Source organism: Chondrus crispus, genomic scaffold, assembly GCF_000350225.1.
Source record: "Chondrus crispus Stackhouse genomic scaffold, scaffold_135, whole genome shotgun sequence".
Lineage (NCBI taxonomy): Eukaryota > Rhodophyta > Florideophyceae > Gigartinales > Gigartinaceae > Chondrus > Chondrus crispus.
In genome coordinates this window covers 69765-86336 of record NW_005178999.1, presented here as the reverse complement: position 1 = coordinate 86336, position 16572 = coordinate 69765, and the positions used below count along the sequence as shown (strand labels likewise).

The following is a 16572-nucleotide window of genomic DNA, read 5'->3' as shown; positions in this document are numbered from 1 at the left end:
AGCTGTGGAGGTATGAAGGTTCTGGTTGTCCCTGGCGATTGCTACAGTAAAGTGTGTTTCTGGTCACGAGATTTTGCAATTTTTTGACTCATTTGATCTATACGGTATGCTACCTTCCCTAAATCGATCAACCTGAAAAGCGCAGCTCCATTTCGCCACAACTGTTCAATTTGAATTTGTACCCCTGTCTTGGTCTTCATTCTCACCGTTGCAGCCCGAGGATGCGGCATGGGGCTTCCCGCCCGAGTCCCCCTGATACGAAGGCTTCCAGTCCTCATCGTGGGTGGTGGTCTGAGTGGGTTTACATCAGCATTGTCACTTCACAGAGCAGGAATCCGCAACAATATTATTACTCGTGAAACCAAGTTTACCCAACATGCTCGTAGCGGGGTCTTCCTCGGCGGGTCTTCGATTCGCATTCTAGACAGGTTAGGATTGGGACCTCAATATCGTTCCCTTGGAACTCCATTGTATCGCGCTGTGATTGAAGATGTTAACGGGAAGGAAATCATTTCATTCCGCCTGGACGATTACGGCATGGAAGTGTGGAACGTTCCGCGCCAGAATCTACAGCAGCTGCTGCTAGAATCCATCCCACCGGATTCTGTACACTTCGGCACCAAATTCCGTGCTCTCCACATCAGTGATGGTTCAGCTCATGTTAAGGTGCAACAGGCCTTGGACCGGTCAGGTCAACTGATCGAACCAAAGGCAGCCTACTTCGAGTCCAAGTTTGTTGTTGGCGCCGACGGAAATAATTCTGCAGTGCGCTCCTTCATGTCACGTCCAGCCATGACGTTCTATTCGGGGACGTCCATTTGGAGAGCAGTGGTCCAGAATCAGGACACCGAAAAGTACCCCCTGCACATTGGCAAGGAGGTATGGGGATTAAAGAAAAGGTTTGGGTTCGCACGAATGAGCCCGGATGAGGTCGTGTGGTGGGCTGTACTAACGGATCTACCAGAAGTGCTCTTACGGCCTTTTGCGCCTCATCTGCTACGTGAGTTCAGCGACTTTCCAGAGATCACCAAAGACCTCATCCTCTCTATTGAATCAGACCGCAGCATTTATCGCACTGAAATGAAGCGTGTCTGGCCTGAGCAGTTTCCTTGGGTCGACCCCTCTTCTTCACGAATTGCTTTAGTTGGTGATGCAGGGCGACCTGAACATTTCGGAAATCTCCACAGCGGCCATTCTTTTGCTGTGGAGGATGGGTACTTTCTTGCTCACCACTTGGCGGAACAAAATGAGAAGGGTATGTTGCGAACCGGGCCCAAATTAGGGCGTTACCAGGAAAGTAGACAGGAGCAAATGATTGCGACGAAGCAGTATTCCGCGCGGCTAGATCGTCTCTCCCTACCGCAGTCCAGGATACAACGCTATTGTGTTAGAAAGCTTTTACATATATCATTTGAAAGAATGGCACTGCATGGGACAGGTCCTAGGATTCCAATGTTTCAGGCATGATAGTGCCAACGTTGTAGTATCACTTCTAGGTTGAAACCAAGCCACTAATGGTGAGTAATTTCGAAGATATCAACAAACGCGCTCACGAATCTTCAGACAGCTGCAACAGGCAGTGACTTCGTTTGTTCATCATACGCAGTCAGATCGAGCGTCAGCAAGCGAGATCCTTTCGCGCTGACATCCCTATATATTCCAATGAGCGCATCAGCCCGCTCGTAAAATGAATCTTTGAGACTGATCACGATAGTTTGCAAATCGGGTGCTCGAGATTTAACGTAGGTAGATACTTTTCCTACATTGAGGCTGTCAAGAGCAGCGTCAACCTCGTCGAGAACAAAAAATGGGCTGGGACGAAAGTCGTGGATCGCAAAGAGAAGCGCAAGAGCAGCAACGGTTCGTTCACCTCCGCTTAACTGGTCCATATCTCGGAATCTCTTAGTTGGTGGCATAGCGTTGAATTTAATGCCGCCAAGATATGGTTCATCTTGTTGCTCGAGAGAGAGATATGCGGTTCCTCCCATGGGATAGGTATCGCTCTTCGTGAGCTGCTTATAGACTTCATTGATTTTTTCAGCCACATGGGAAAAACACGCGCTGAAACGGTCGTGCCGGGATTGCTTGATGTCTTCAAAGGATGACACAGCCTTCCGCGCTCTTTCCCGAGCGTTTTCAGTCTCTCTGTCAATCTCTGCGAGCTTGATCTGCACATCCGACATGTGCTCACTGGCTCGCAAGTTCGGCGTAAGCCCATCCAATTGCTGCTCCATTGTGCGGACTTTCTCTGAAAGAGATGATAGCATTTCTCTTTGTTTGTTTGCGGTGCCTGCAGCTCGTAATCGTCTTGAGAGAGAAGAGTAGTCTACTTCAACGTTGACGTCCACAGCGACAGAGGTGGGATCACTCTCCCCAGCATCCCCAGCGTCGGTTGCCGCCATCACCGCATCACCTTCTGTATCGAGAATATCCTCCTGCCTTTCGGAATCGTCTTGCTCCAGGAGCGGAATGGCGACTTGGTTTACCTTGGCGGTTGTAAGCAACCTTTTGCGCTGCCCCATCAATTGTTCAATTTTCGCACGCTTCTCCGCCAGCTGTTTCTTCTTTTCACTCACTCCCTCGTTTTCCTTCCGATAATCGTGGCGCTTCTCGGTAATGGCGTCAACAGCGTTTTGTTTCTCGGTGCTGATTCTTGATATTTCACCCTCGACGCTTTCAGCTCGGCTCTCTAGCTCGGCTCGCTTGGTGCCTAAACTTTCCAGACTTTCTTCTACTGTTCTCTTGCGAGAAGCCTGAGCTTCAACTCGCTTCTCCAATCGAGTGATGCTGGTTCGGCTCTGCTGTGTTCGATGATAATTGAATTTTGATTGCAAACTCGCTTCCTTCGTCTCCAGTTCAAGTTTCCTTGCCCTCATCTTTTCTGATTTTCGCACGAATTGTTCCTCAAACTGCTGGACATTTTCAATGCCATGGCGAGCAGCAAAATCTCCGAACAGATCATTTTCTAATCCGTGAAGACGTTTTTCGATTGACTCCACACTCCGGGTTAAGTTCGTATGAGCTTGGGTGGCGGTTTGGAGCTGTGGGCGTAGGTACTCAATTTCGTTTGTGGTATGTTCGACATCTTTCTCTGCTGTTTGAACGCTCGATGTTGCGCCGCGAATGTCTAATTCCAGAGTGGACAGCTTTCTCTGCAGTTCTCCCATGTGCTCTGCCATGGAGGCGGCTGTTCGTCTGTCAGATTCTGCTGCACCCATTGCTTGCAGTTCCTGTTCAGCAACATGTCTCTTGCGTTTCAAGGTTTCAATCTCCGCTCTATCCCACTTTCGGGCTCGACCCATTTCAGCCTGGCCGATTCCACCAGTCATGAATCCCGCCTTGTTGATGAGTGTACCGTCAAGAGAGCAAATCTTGATCTTTCTTCCCCCACCATAGCGTAGATGCCGTGCTTCGTCCAGCGTGTCACAGACTACAGCATTCTGAGCAGAATATAGGACAGCTTTGTGGATATATTCGTCGTAGTTCACAACGTCTATTGCAAGCCGTGCTGTGCCGCCAAGGCGCCTCAAGGACTCATCGATAGCTCGAGGTCGGACGTTTTCTAACGGGATAAACGTAGCCATACCAACGCGCTGGTCCTTGAGAAATCTGATACATTCTGTCCCAGTTCTTTCATTATCGACAACGATTGCATCCATCAGTTTGCCGAACACTACAGCAACAGCTTCCCTGTATCGCGTTTGGGTTGGCTTGCACAAGTCTGACAAGCGGCCATGAACGCCAGGGAATAGTCGTCGCATGTTCTCAAAGGCTGCGTTGAAGGCCCGCTCACGTCCGCTTTCGTTCATATCAGCTTTCGCATCGCGTAAGGCCTGAATGGCATCGTTAATGGTCTTTTCCAATGCCATGCGCACGCTGTCCCGCTCTTTACTCACGTCTGACATTTGCGATTGTTCTTGTGTGGCGTTCGCAATCTCAAGTCGGGTGACACGGATTTGCTGGCCGAGCTCGTCAACTCTCTTTCTGTAAACTGAAAGACTATTCCCAGCGGCCTCCTGGCGTTCCTCCAAGTCCCTTTCTCGGGCTTGCAATGCAGTCTTCTGCTTCGCTGACGCATTCGCGTTTTGTTTTGCTACTTCCAGCTCCTGCTGCAGGACAGACGTTCTCGTCGCGACCACATCTTTCAAAGAGCGGTACTCTGCCATGCTCTCCGGAGAAACGCTCGCCTCTTCGGCTTCTTCAATATCGTTTTGCAAGGTCTCGATTTCCCCTATGCATTTTTTCAGTTCGGCCTCAATGGACCTCAGTTCGTCGGATCCCTCTTCAAACTTTGCCTTAAGTTTGGCGAGTGAACGTTCGTCTCCTTTGATTCGCCGAGTGATTCCTGACTTCTCCGTCTCATATTTCACTTCCAGAGGACGAAGCTTCTCAATTTCGTCAGCAATTCTCCTGTTCCTTCTCTCTAATTTGACTCGCTCTTTCTCTAACTCAACCACTAGCCTTTTCTCTGCTTTTAACGCGGATTCTTTCTTCGCGAATTGTCTTTCATGCACATCAAGCTCATCTTTGATGATGTTTGCATCGACATTAACAAGTTTGAGGTCTTCATCCACGTGAAAGAGTTCATATAGTGCACTCTCTGTCTTCACATCCGCAATATCGCCTTGCAAGCGTCGAAATCGCTCTGCTTCTTCCTTTTGCTCGCGACATTGGCGCTTCTCTGCAACCATACCCTTTCTCTTTCGCCAAAATTCTGTAACCTGTTCTTCTGCTGAGTCCTTCTCAGCAAGTGCATCTTCGTAAGATGCTCTCAACTCCGCTGATTCCGATACCTCCTCAAACATGACTGACAGTTCTCTGGGAGACTTGGAGGCAATGTTCTCGACCTCATTCTGGAAAACAAGAAAGTTTCTCGCTTTCACCAAGACGCCTATCTTCGCAAGCTCGGCATTGTACCTTTCTAACGAAACTACGCGTCCCTTCACGCGGTACTCGCTAGAACCTGCTACAGTGACTGTCCTCATGAATTCGATCTCCCCATTGGGGTCGTCTCCATCACTTTGTTGATACACGAGCTTAACATAAGCACGTCGACGAGACGCGTCGTCATTTTCGTCCTCTTGATTTCGGTACACTAGGTCGCGAAGTTGGTTACCGCGGAGCTGAGCGGTACGCACGCCGAGCACAAAAGAGATAGCATCCATGAGATTACTCTTGCCACTACCGTTAGTCCCAACAACAGCTGTGAAGCCTTTGAACGGACCAACGATCACATGACCACCGTAGCTCTTGAAGTTTTCCAACTCCAGACGGTCTAGACGACCCATAGTGGAGATACAGGCGGGGGAGAGGACCGCAGAGCGGAAGATTGGTGAAGAGAAGCCCTGTGGGAAGTGGGTTTCGGTCAGTTCCGCGTTGTCAAGTCAGAGCATACCGACATCCGTAGTTAAGCCTAAAGCTTTACAGGGTGAAATGTGCAGTGCTTGAAAACGAAAGGCGGTGGTTTCAGGGCCGTTCCTAACGACGAGCACGGTGTGCTAGCACGCAAGCACCCTGAAACTTGGCATGAATGTATTGGTTGAAAAAATTATTGGAAATGCTTTTACTCCCGTTCAACCAATCCAAATGTCAGGGTGCTTGCGTGCTAGCACACCGTGCTCGTCGTTAGGAACGGCCCTCACTTCGAAGGGCGGGAGTTGCGTTAGACTGTGTCTTTTTTCTCATCACAAGGAAACAAATCTAGCGGGTCCCGCCAAAAGGCCACGAGCATAAAATGCAGAAATCAAAACAGAACATGCCGTTTTAGAGTGCATTTTCCAGCGATTGCTCTTCAAAGTTTATTGTTGGCACATTTTCTTTAAGACATGCCACTCCAGCGCGCTAATTCGCATGACTTCAATCACATCTTACTCCCCCACTCTACAGTGCTCTTGCATTACAGTTATGTGTCCCTGCTGTCAGTGAGTCGACGTCGGAGGCGCTGGCTTCTGAACGCCTGGTCTCAGTGACGGCGGTGGCGTAATTCTTCTGAACAAGCTATCCTAATCTATCAGGACAACAGTTTCGAGCGCGCCGGTTCATCGTTTAGCACATCTCATCGCCCCACGTCTCCTGGCTCAGCAATGGCGCCACATGTGAAAAGCAAGCGTACGACGCTGAAACACAAATACAAGGTCGAAAAAAAGGTTCGTCAGCACAAGAAGGAGGTGCGTCGCGCCAACCGAAACAAACCCGCCATACGCAAGCTTAGCAAGAAGGATCCTGGTATTCCAAACTTATGGCCATTCAAGCAGCAGATGATGGAGACGCTGGAGCGCAAACGTGAAGCCGAGAAGGCTGCCAAAAAGGCCAGGCAAGAAGCGAACCGTGAGGCCTTCCGTGCCGCCCGAGAGGCAGGCTACGACCCTGCGCTTGCCCAGGTAATGGCAGATGCAACTAATCGTGCGGCACACTTTGAAGGGAGGGAAGAGAAAAGAGATGATTTGAAGAAAGAGGGAGAAGCAGAGGATGGATCGAAGAGGGCTTTCATGAAGGAGTTCAAGAAAGTCGTTGAAAGTTCTGACGTTCTTCTCGAAGTCCTTGATGCGCGTGATCCAATCGGATGCAGATGCTATGAAGCTGAGCGCGCAATCATAGGAGCATCAGGTGGCTCGAAACGAATTGTACTGGTGCTGAACAAGGTTGACATGGTGCCAAAAGAGGTATCTGACAAGTGGCTTGCATACCTGAGAAACGAGTTTCCCACCGTCGCTTTCCGCGCATCTATCCAAGAGGGTCGCGGGAAAGGTCAGGCAAATATGAGTGCTCTAGCGGCTTCCAGCGTAAATACCTCGGAGTGCCTGGGTGCAGCAAACCTCTTGGCATTGCTGAAGAATTACTCGCGGAGAAAGAACTTGAAGACTTCCATTGCAGTCGGCATCATTGGGTATCCAAATGTGGGAAAGAGCTCTCTTATCAATTCACTTAAGCGGTCGAGAGCAGTAACAGCTGGAGCCACACCTGGCCTGACGCGACATGCACAGGAAGTTCACCTTGATAAGAACATCCGTCTCATCGATTGCCCGGGCATCGTTTTCTCGTCGGACCAGAAAGATGCTTTAGTCCTGCGTAATTGCGTTAGGGCTGAGCAACTGTTTGATCCCATTCCCCCTGTTGAAACTATCATCAAGCGAGTTGGGGCTGAACCTCTCATGGTTGCATATGGTATTCCTGCCTTCGATAATACGACAGAATTTTTGGCACTGCTGTGCAAACTTCGCGGTAAGTACCGCCGCGGCGGTGCTTTCGATGTGGAAGCCGCCGCGAAGGTAGTGCTCCAAGACTGGAACAGTGGCAAGATTCCGTTCTACACCCTACCTCCAAAGGGTCCAAGCACAGCACACCTGAGTGCCAGTGTTGTGCAACAATGGGGTGAAGAATTCGATGTGAAGCAGGTGGAGGAAAACGAGAAAAAGGACTTGGAGAGTCTATCGATGGACCCTGCCACTAGAGCACGTTTTGTTAGTGCTACCGCATTGCAGCCCAAGGCGTCTGAGGACGAGATGACAGATGAAGTCACTCCGGCACCAAGTGACCAGCGCAGGGCTGACGAAAGTAATCCGAGTTACCATGTAGCGAAAGCGAAGCCAAAATTTAAAGGCATTTTGAAAACAAGATCAAAGGTTAACGACGAGATGGATACTGAGTACCTTTAGTTGTGAAATAAATATATGTTTCCATGTTCCGTTCGCTGGCTGTGTTCACTACATGTAGGTTCCCGCAATCATGTAAGGGAAGTGTGCCCGTCCAAAGGATCACGACTGGCAGAAAAGCTGTGATGTCCTTGTCAGGGTCTGGGAGGTCTCCTCTTCACTCTAGACGTGATGGCGAAGCGAGCACTGCATATAGGGCACATGGCCGCACCCTTTGCTACCGTAGTTGCAAACGTCGATAAACAAACAGAGCAAGTGTAGCCATCTTCAATGATTTGCCTTGTCTTCATACAAGAAGCACGGAAATCGACCTTGCGCGGAGTTGGCATTGCCAGAAAATCGCGGTTGAGACGATCAGTCAGAAAGACCGTCTGCAAGATCTGAATTAGTACATTTGGGTTTTCGGTGCTAAACTCGTTGGGCCTGAGACAAACACCGTTCGTCAGGTACGCGGCCTGTTGAAGGTATGTTGAGTCTTTATCCCCATGTATACATGAATCCAAGGGGACGCCCATGCGCTGGGCGGAGAATATGCAATTCATGACCGGCACGTACTGCTCTGGGGCGTCTTCACTTGCGATAAGCATAAGGATTCGCCCATTACATGTTCCGGAATCATTGTTTGCCTGGCCGTTGCCCTGGCCTAGACTCAATGAGGAGCGTGTCGATTTAATGCTTTTTGCACGGTTATGCAAACACAAGGCCGTGGCGAGAGCAGTGCTAATCGGAGCTGGAGCACTTGCGACCTCCCCTTCCTGCGCTCGAAACGCCTCTTTGACACCTGCGAGTACGGCGTCTCGCAATTTCAATGGTGTTTGTTCTGCGTGTAAAGTGAAGCCACTTCCAGCAGTAGCAGCATCCAGTGCATTGTCCTCAGCGACTAAATCGATATCAGAGCATCGCGAGCCGGGTTCTGAAAGCTCTGGGAAGACTAGCTGGGCCCCATCTGGTGAAGCCAGGATTACGCAAATGCGATTCGATTCGTGAAGGAGCATGAATGAATTCAAAAAGACAAGTAGCTGTTCAATCACAGATTGAAGAGTTGCCGTGGCTTTATCGCCCGCAATATCCGTCCACGCAAGTGCTGCAACATCGAGTATAACAACCAATAAACTCGGAGGATCATCTGCCGCACGAACGCGGAAGTCACCCCGTGGTGCACGCATCACTAGGCACTAACCACAGTCGCCCCAGAATTTAGTACCAATTCCCAGATAAAGGAGCTGCGTCGCCGTTCAGTCGACTCGCGTGGTGAAAAAGGGCGTCAGGTGTTGCCAATTCCTGGGCGGGTTCGACGTGGCGCGGCAACCGCTTGCAGGGGCTTGGTAGCAGAGCGCCGAATGCAATGTACAAGTGTGGCCAGCCTCTTTGGCTCTGCTTGACAAAAGTGAGTAATGCTTTCGGGTAGGTGCAACTTCGCGGTTCCCGACGATGGCCTGCTCCAGGCCAGGCACAAGCTACTGTACACTCGCCAAAGATCGATTTGACGTTGGTTTCGGCTCTAAGCTGTAGCCGCATTACAGTGGGGACCACGATATAAGAGCACCCCATGCCAACCCTTCATGCTGCTCTTAATCCGAGGTTGCTACCATTCAAGAATCTCGCACAAGATGCCCATTTTACTCCTTAGAACGCTGTAACACCTCACCAACAAGTGGTTGCCTGGACCTGTGCACAGAAGCCCTCCCTCGTAAGCGCGCGAACACGCTTCTCACTCTCCGCAACAACATCCCTACCTCTGTTATATTGCAATCATGAGCAATTGTTTCTAGCGGTAGCAATAACGCATTCAGACCAACTGATGTCGGTATAGTGGCGGTCGGTATAGTGGCGCGTTCTTCCCCAATATATGTTGTTTCGTCACTAACCTCCTCCACAGCCGCGGAGAAATGGAACAGGCGGACTGTGAGCGGGGCTTCTAAGATGCGTTTGAAATACCGCGAGAAAAGGCCTGTGTGATTGGAATTACAGCGTCTGATGGGGCTTGAAGTTATGATACCGTGCCAAGCGAAAATGGTGCTCTTACTGCGAGGACGGTCTTATTCAAAGTGCTCTTTTTTTCGCCCCCCCCCCCCCCCCCCCCCCTGTATTACATTACTTACTGTGTGTAAATTCTTTATCACAGGGTATCATAGGGGCATATCAGGTTACAAAAGACAATAGCTGAGAACTTGGCACAGTTTAATTGGTTGATCACATTTCATCTGTCAACTGCGTTGACTCACCCTATTTGACATTCAATCATTTAATTGGGCACACTTGAGGCACCTGTGCCCAATTAAACGATTTCAGTTCAAGTTTTTTGGCCACACATGGCTGGAGCCCTGTGCTTTCGTCGCAGACTAGCTGTGCATAACACAGCGCATTCGACGGCGAAGGGCTGGTGGATACAACTCAAACCTAACGTGGCTGCATATTCCATTCGTTTGCAAACGTTGCAAGAGCCCTGCTGTGCATTGGCCTGCTGTATCCGTCGACGACACATAAGACACGGAGCTAAAGTGCGGGCCAAATCGAGAGCAATATAGAAACTCGAAGTTGATCTAGTCGCACCGCTCTAGATTCCCTCCCTTCGTCAGTCATGCGTCACGATGTCGTCAGACTGAAAATTCTGTCCTAGATCAAACGCTTGCCCTCGATGGGGCGGGAGCCTGAGTTGTCGCATGGCACCTCTTCAGAGAGATATGCAATCCTCTCAGATCTCATAGCCGGTGGCCTCGCCGGGCTGGCCTGCGACCTTGCTTTACATCCAATTGACACAGTCAAGTCTAGACTCCACGTCCAGAAGGGCCCGCCTTTCAAGTACCGTTCCATTTTCCACGGCTTTCGCCTAATCGCTCAGCAGGAAGGCATCCGACGGGGCCTTTACGCTGGTTTCGGAGCTGTCTTGGCGGGCACCATCCCCACTCATGCAGTCATGTTTGCGGGATACAAGGCCGTCAAGCGAAGATCGGAGCAAGAGATTTACGACGAGCAACGTCTCGCCGTCGTAGATGTTGCGAGCGGAGCGTTTGGAGAGATACTTGCGCTTCCTTTTTACGTCCCTGCCGAAGTTATCGCCAAGAGAATGCAGGTCGCAACTCTGGGGCCTGCTAGGAACTATAACTCCGCCGCTCATGCAGCACGCTCTATCTACATAACTGAGGGGCCTCAGGGATTGATGTCGGGCTTCTGGCCAACGATGTTGCGCGACGTGCCGTTCACGGCAATCCAATTCAGTTTGTTTTCACTAAGTAAGGACTGGCTCCACCGAACAACAGGGCGACCAGAGCCCTCTACGATCGAGGCGACAGGATTGGGCGTTCTTGTGGGTGTAATTGCGGCGTCCCTTACAAATCCGTTTGATGTTATCAAAACTCGATTCATGACGCAAAGTTCGGGTTCGGAACAGAAGTATTTTACCATCTCGCAGTGTTTGCGGCGTATTATTGCAGAGGAGGGCATCTCAGCATTGGGAAGGGGACTGGCAGCCCGTTGCTTATGGGTTGGACCTGGAAGTGGAATTACCTTGGCGGTGTACGAGAGAACTTCACGGTACCTGAAGAAGTCATGGCAGGTTGAAGCTGATACCACCGCGACACAATAGACGGCTGCAAGATTGAATTTCGAATAATGATACGGTTTTTTTCCATTTTTTGTGCTAACTGGGATCCTTAACTTCAGGAGGTGGGTCATGTTTGACCTCCAGAACACGGTCTCCTGGTCTTTATGAACGACCAGCGACATAAAACCTAACCAACGAATTCAAAACAAAACTGGGTGTCTTTACGGCACGAAGAGATGTTCTGGCAGAGCAACTGTGTAGATATCAATAACCTAGATCAGATGGCAACAAGAATCCCATATCTCGCTTAACCGTTTCCAGCGTGCGCTCAGCTTCTTCGTTCGCAGCGACATAACCTTGCTTTAGAACGGATGCGAGGTACGACTTGTCTTGCAAAAGTTCGTTATACTTGTCCTGAATTGGGCTGATGTGTTCGGCTACAGCGTCCGCCAGCAGGGGTTTGAATTGTCCCCAACGCATGTCGCCACATTCTCTTTGCACCTCTTCTTTCGTCTTATTCGCCATAATCTGATAAATGGCCAGCAAATTATTGCATTCAGGGCGTTGCGGGTCGTCAAATTGCAATCCTTCCTGCGAGTCTGTCTTGCATCTTTTTATCTTCTTCCGAATGACGTTCGGAGGATCTGTTAGGTTTATTCTAGAGGCGTCGTTTTCATCGCTCTTAGACATCTTACTCGTGCCGTCCTCCAGACTCATCACGCGAGCACCCGTGGTACGCATCAACGCCTTTGGCTCCCGGAACGTTCTCGGGCGCTTCTTCTTGCAATAGATATCGTTGTATCTTCTTGCAATGTTGCGGGCGAGCTCAATATGCTGTCTCTGATCTTCCCCAACAGGAACAAGATCCGCTTGATACAACAAAACATCAGCCGCCATCAAAACTGGGTAGTCGAAAAGGCCCACCGACACGTTCTCCCCCTGCCTTCTGGCCTTTTCCTTGTATTGGATCATTCGCTCGACCCAGCCCATGGGGGTAGAGCAATTCAACAACCATGTGAGCTCTGCGTGAGCACGCACATGGCTTTGAACAAAAATGCGGCTCTTCTTCGGATCAATACCGGCCGCGATGTACATCGCGGCGGAAGACAAAGTGGTGTCCGATAGAGTCTTCCTGTCGTGCGGCGTGGTTACGGCGTGCAGGTCAACGACGAAGAAAAAATTGTCATAGAGGTCCTGGTTTGCTGTCCACTGCCGCATGGCGCCGAGGTAATTGCCAAGGTGGAGAGCGCCAGTCGGCTGGACGCCTGATAAAACGCGCTTTCGTCGCTCTGTCTCTTTGGCTGAGGAGGCTTCTTGTTTCGACGGGTATGACGCGATGGACGCTCGGGGAATTCTATGAGGTTGTGGACGCCGGTGACGACATAGGGGATGTGCTTTTCGGAGTAAGCGGATACTTAGAGCATTTGCATATGTAAATGCCGGAGCGAGCATCGTGCCACCTTGCTTCGTGGAGCTGCAGCTACAATATGGCACAATTGCAGCTTTCCTGAGGTGGCATGCCTCGACGTGGTAGAGTTTAATTGAAAGGGATGATCGGCCTTTAAGCCACGGCCATTGCCAGCCGGATATTCTCCCGACGCGACCTTAAGGATGAGAAGGCTGATGGCGACCGAGCCGGCTTCCGTTCCGTGGTGAGGTTTGTAGAGATCTCTCGCAGAAAGCCACTTGTACAGAGTGTAGTGGACGGGAGGCTTGGCTAGTAAGCCTGTTCAACCACTCGCAGAGTCTACCGCTCCAGAAACAACCGAATTTTTCGCACGGTGCGTTCTCCTGTACGGCTCAAAACCGCTCGGAATTCGCGAAAGCGCCTCTTTGGAAATGACTTTTGAGGGTATAAACGCACCCCCGGCCATCTCCTCCCTTCTCGCCTGCAGGTTCTTACACACAAATCTCCGCCGCCCTCGTAGAAATATAGAACCCAACCCCAGGAATGGCTTTCGTCACACCCGTAGCTGCTCGAGGGCTGGCAACAGCAGCGTCTAGGCGCGGGGCGTCTGCGCCTGCGACATGCCCGACAAAAACGCGACGAGTTGTTACTATGAAGAAAGTGCGGAAGGGCAGCGGAGACGACAGCAGTAACGCTGTCGACGTTTTCGGAGGCATTGGTGTTTCCCAGGAGCAGCTTCTCGCAGAAGCTTTGGGGGAACCAGAGGCGCCTTCCCAGATTCCTGCACCGAACGAGAAGAAACAGAAGAAGGGAAAGAAGGCGGGCATCCAAAAAACTGGAGACAACGCTGTGGATGTCTTCGGGGGCGCTGCCATGAGTCAGGATGAATTGTTGCCAAGCGCACTTGGGGAAGATGCAACAGCATTGACAGTCACACCGACCCCGAAGAAGAAAACGAAGAAGGGAAAGAAGGGTACGGTAAGGGATGAGAGTAATGCAGTTGACGTGTTTGGGGGCGCCAATTTGTCTCAAGATGAATTGCTGGCAGACGCATTAGGAGAGAATGAACCAATTCCCCAACTTCGTCGAAAAGGAAGGAAGGGGAAGAAGAGCGTCGATTTCAATGCTGCTGATGTCAATGGCTCTGCTGGAAATGGCGTTTCCGAGGACGTATTATCTCATCCTGACGATCAAACAGTTTTAGATGGTGGCAAGAATGACACTAAGGAAGCTGAGGAGCGCATCACTGATATTGGCAGAACAGGCGAAATTGCAGCTGAGACCCAGTTGGTCGGTGAAACGAAGAGTCAAAATCCTGGTCCCTATGCAGAGATAGCTGACGACGAGAAAGAACAGGGAGACTGTTCAACTGATGCAATCGCAACAGCCGATGCTGTGGAAGACGAAGAGGTGGACGAGGATTTTGAGCCTGACAATGATGTTGTGAGCGAGTTTGAAGAGGCAACAAAGGAGTTCGACAAATTTACGCGTCAAGGGCGCCGGCGGTCATTGAAATTGAAGCGAGGTGAGCGCAATGCGGTTGAAGGGCGATTAGCAGATCCGAAGAGAGCGAATTTTGGTTCTGGTGGCGAAAAATTCACATCCATAAGACTGGAGGATGTCACTATGACTTTCCGAAATACAACTATTCTCAATGGCGTGACTTGGGGTGTGAAGACCGGGGAGCGGGTTGGATTAATTGGAGAGAACGGGTGTGGAAAGACTACTCAATTGCGCATGATCGCTGGGCTCATGCCGCCAACGTCAGGGGAGTTGGTTAGATCATCAACTCGCACGAAGGCTTCATTCTTGAGACAGGAGTTTATTGAGGAGTTGGATCCTCGTCGCACATTGCGCGAAGAGTTTACGTCTGCATTCGTGGAAGAGCAAACGCTGCTATCAGAATACAAAACTTGCGAAAAGCATATATCCGATGCAGGTGATGATCTTGACAAGCTAGAAGTGTTACTCAATCGTTTGGAAGACCTGCGACAGAAATGTGATGATAAAGGCGCGTGGAATCTTGAAGCAAGAATCGATAAGGTAATGCCAGGATTGGGTTTTACGGAAGATGACAATGACAAACTTGTCGCGGCATTCTCCGGCGGTTGGAAGGTTCGAATTGGCTTAGGCAAGGTCCTTCTTCAAGATCCAGACCTCCTATTGCTCGACGAGCCGTCTAACCATCTCGACAACGAGTCCGTTGAATGGCTTGAAGCTTTTCTCCAAGCGTCAAACCTGCCAATGGTTGTGGTCTCTCATGACCGGGAGTTCCTAGATCGAGTATGCACAAAGATCGTAGAGATTGAAGGAGGGGAGGCATTTGAGTATCCAGGAAATTACTCTACGTATGTCAAACTAAAAAAAAGACAGCGAAAAGCATGGGAGGCGGCATTCGAAAGGCAACAAAAATTCCTTAAGGAACAGGAGAATTATATCAAGAGAAACAGACGTACGCCTGCCCGCTCAAGTCAAGTCAAAAGCCGTGAGAAGATGCTCAAGCGCATGGAGAAAACTGGACAACTCGTGCGAAGACCGCCGAGGCAGGGAAAGCCACTCGTCTTCCGGTTTCCTCCAGCACCTCGCTCCGGACGAGACTGTGTCATCGTTGACGAGGTCACTCACGGATATGAGGGTAGAGCTCTATTCAAGGACGCATCTATTGCAATAGAACGAGGTGATCGTATTGCGCTCATCGGCCCGAACGGAGCGGGCAAGAGCACTCTTCTACGAATGATTACAGGAAAGGAAGACCCTCAAGAGGGAACGGTACAATGCCAGGGTCTTACAAACATCGCCCTTGCCTACTACGAACAGAACCAGGCCGATGCGCTTGAGCTCAACGTCACTGTTCTCGACACCCTAAGGCAGGCTGCACCTACTGAGATGCGGTATGAGGAAATTCGCGCTTTGCTGGGCAAATTCCTCTTCAAGGGAGATGACGTCGAGAAGAAGGTTGCGGCTTTGAGTGGTGGTGAGAAGGCTCGCTTGGCCCTCGCAAAAATTATGCTAGAACCATCCAATGTCCTTGTGCTTGACGAGCCGGGAAATCATCTATCCATTTCAGCAAAAGAAATGCTGGAGGAAGCACTACAAAATTTCGACGGCACCTTGCTGCTAGTAAGCCATGACCGATACTTGATTTCCCAAGTTGCTACACAAATCTTGGCAATCGAAGAGCAAGAGCTGGTCTTGTACGATGGAGACTACAAGTCCTATATGGAAAAGAATTCTGAACTGAGGGAAAGGTTACAGGCTAGGTTTATTCCTGGGGTGGCAGAGATCAAGAATGCTCCTAAGATTGTGTTACAAGAACCGGCAGAAATGCTTGACAAGAAGCAGAAGCGAAAGAAGAATTTTGGAGGAAGCGGGGTTAATAGCGGGAAGACAAAGGAAATGAACGCGAAGCGCTGGAACCGAACGTAGAAATAAGTGTTTCCTTTTGTTACGTCATTATTACAAAGGTCACCGAGAAATAAATTATAGGGGGCATCTTTTTAAGCGTTACGGTACAACCCATCATACAGCTTGCGGACCGCAGCCTGTATTCTAAATGTCAGGTATCTCTTTTTGTTGCTTTGGTTGAGAGCACGGAACGATAGCCTCCTGTTCTTGCAATCTCGCAAGAACTGTTGACTCCCGAGGATCTAGAACGACAAGCTATGACAGAAAATAAACCACTGAACTAAAACTGAAACACCTCAAATAGTGGCACTGCCCAGCGCTGTCTCAGTGAAAGTTCAAGTGCAAATTGCCACAAAGGATGGAAGACACAGTAGGAAATAAGATATGAATGTTGTTCGCCAAAAGCAATGTCAAAGGTGCTGTCAAAAATAAATGCTTGTGCAGTACATGGATAGAGAGTGGAAGGTGGGGAGAAACCGTTGATGCTTTTCCGCCTTGAATTGGATGCGACTGAACATCCATCCGAAAACCCTGCTATCCCCTCCGGAGGCCAGTTTATATGC

The 16572-nt window shown here is 50.1% G+C and overlaps 9 protein-coding genes; 5 read left to right on the top strand and 4 right to left on the bottom strand.

Moving 5' to 3' along the window:
• Positions 1–228: 228 nt before the first annotated feature.
• Positions 229–1499, top strand: CHC_T00002349001 (hypothetical protein). XM_005713298.1 is given in 2 exon segments: positions 229–1467; positions 1468–1499. 1 exon segment carries the CDS (start codon positions 229–231, stop codon positions 1465–1467), a length of 1239 nt encoding a protein of 412 aa, XP_005713355.1. The 3' UTR covers positions 1468–1499.
• A 60-nt stretch (positions 1500–1559) lies between these two features.
• CHC_T00002348001 (hypothetical protein) lies at positions 1560–5288 on the bottom strand. The gene has a single exon (XM_005713297.1). The coding sequence runs from the start codon at positions 5286–5288 to the stop codon at positions 1560–1562; it is 3729 nt and encodes a 1242-aa protein (XP_005713354.1).
• Positions 5289–6083: 795 nt separating this feature from the next.
• On the top strand, positions 6084–7655 carry CHC_T00002347001 (hypothetical protein). The gene has a single exon (XM_005713296.1). It carries the CDS (start codon positions 6084–6086, stop codon positions 7653–7655), a length of 1572 nt encoding a protein of 523 aa, XP_005713353.1.
• Positions 7656–7670: 15 nt separating this feature from the next.
• Positions 7671–7778, top strand: CHC_T00002346001 (hypothetical protein). Its single transcript, XM_005713295.1, has one exon. The coding sequence runs from the start codon at positions 7671–7673 to the stop codon at positions 7776–7778; it is 108 nt and encodes a 35-aa protein (XP_005713352.1).
• An 8-nt stretch (positions 7779–7786) lies between these two features.
• On the bottom strand, positions 7787–8818 carry CHC_T00002345001 (hypothetical protein). Its single transcript, XM_005713294.1, has one exon. It carries the CDS (start codon positions 8816–8818, stop codon positions 7787–7789), a length of 1032 nt encoding a protein of 343 aa, XP_005713351.1.
• Positions 8819–8849: 31 nt separating this feature from the next.
• CHC_T00002344001 (hypothetical protein) lies at positions 8850–9170 on the bottom strand. The gene has a single exon (XM_005713293.1). The coding sequence runs from the start codon at positions 9168–9170 to the stop codon at positions 8850–8852; it is 321 nt and encodes a 106-aa protein (XP_005713350.1).
• Positions 9171–10290: 1120 nt separating this feature from the next.
• CHC_T00002343001 (hypothetical protein) lies at positions 10291–11407 on the top strand. XM_005713292.1 is given in 2 exon segments: positions 10291–11238; positions 11239–11407. The coding sequence occupies 1 exon segment, from the start codon at positions 10291–10293 to the stop codon at positions 11236–11238; it is 948 nt and encodes a 315-aa protein (XP_005713349.1). The 3' UTR covers positions 11239–11407.
• Positions 11408–11460: 53 nt separating this feature from the next.
• Positions 11461–13070, bottom strand: CHC_T00002342001 (hypothetical protein). Its single transcript, XM_005713291.1, has 3 exons — positions 12994–13070; positions 11566–12787; positions 11461–11502 (listed from the first exon to the last, which is right to left on the bottom strand). Exons 1-3 carry the CDS (start codon positions 13068–13070, stop codon positions 11461–11463), a joined length of 1341 nt encoding a protein of 446 aa, XP_005713348.1.
• A 77-nt stretch (positions 13071–13147) lies between these two features.
• On the top strand, positions 13148–16116 carry CHC_T00002341001 (hypothetical protein). XM_005713290.1 is given in 2 exon segments: positions 13148–16030; positions 16031–16116. The coding sequence occupies 1 exon segment, from the start codon at positions 13148–13150 to the stop codon at positions 16028–16030; it is 2883 nt and encodes a 960-aa protein (XP_005713347.1). The 3' UTR covers positions 16031–16116.
• The last annotated feature ends 456 nt before the right edge of the window (positions 16117–16572 follow it).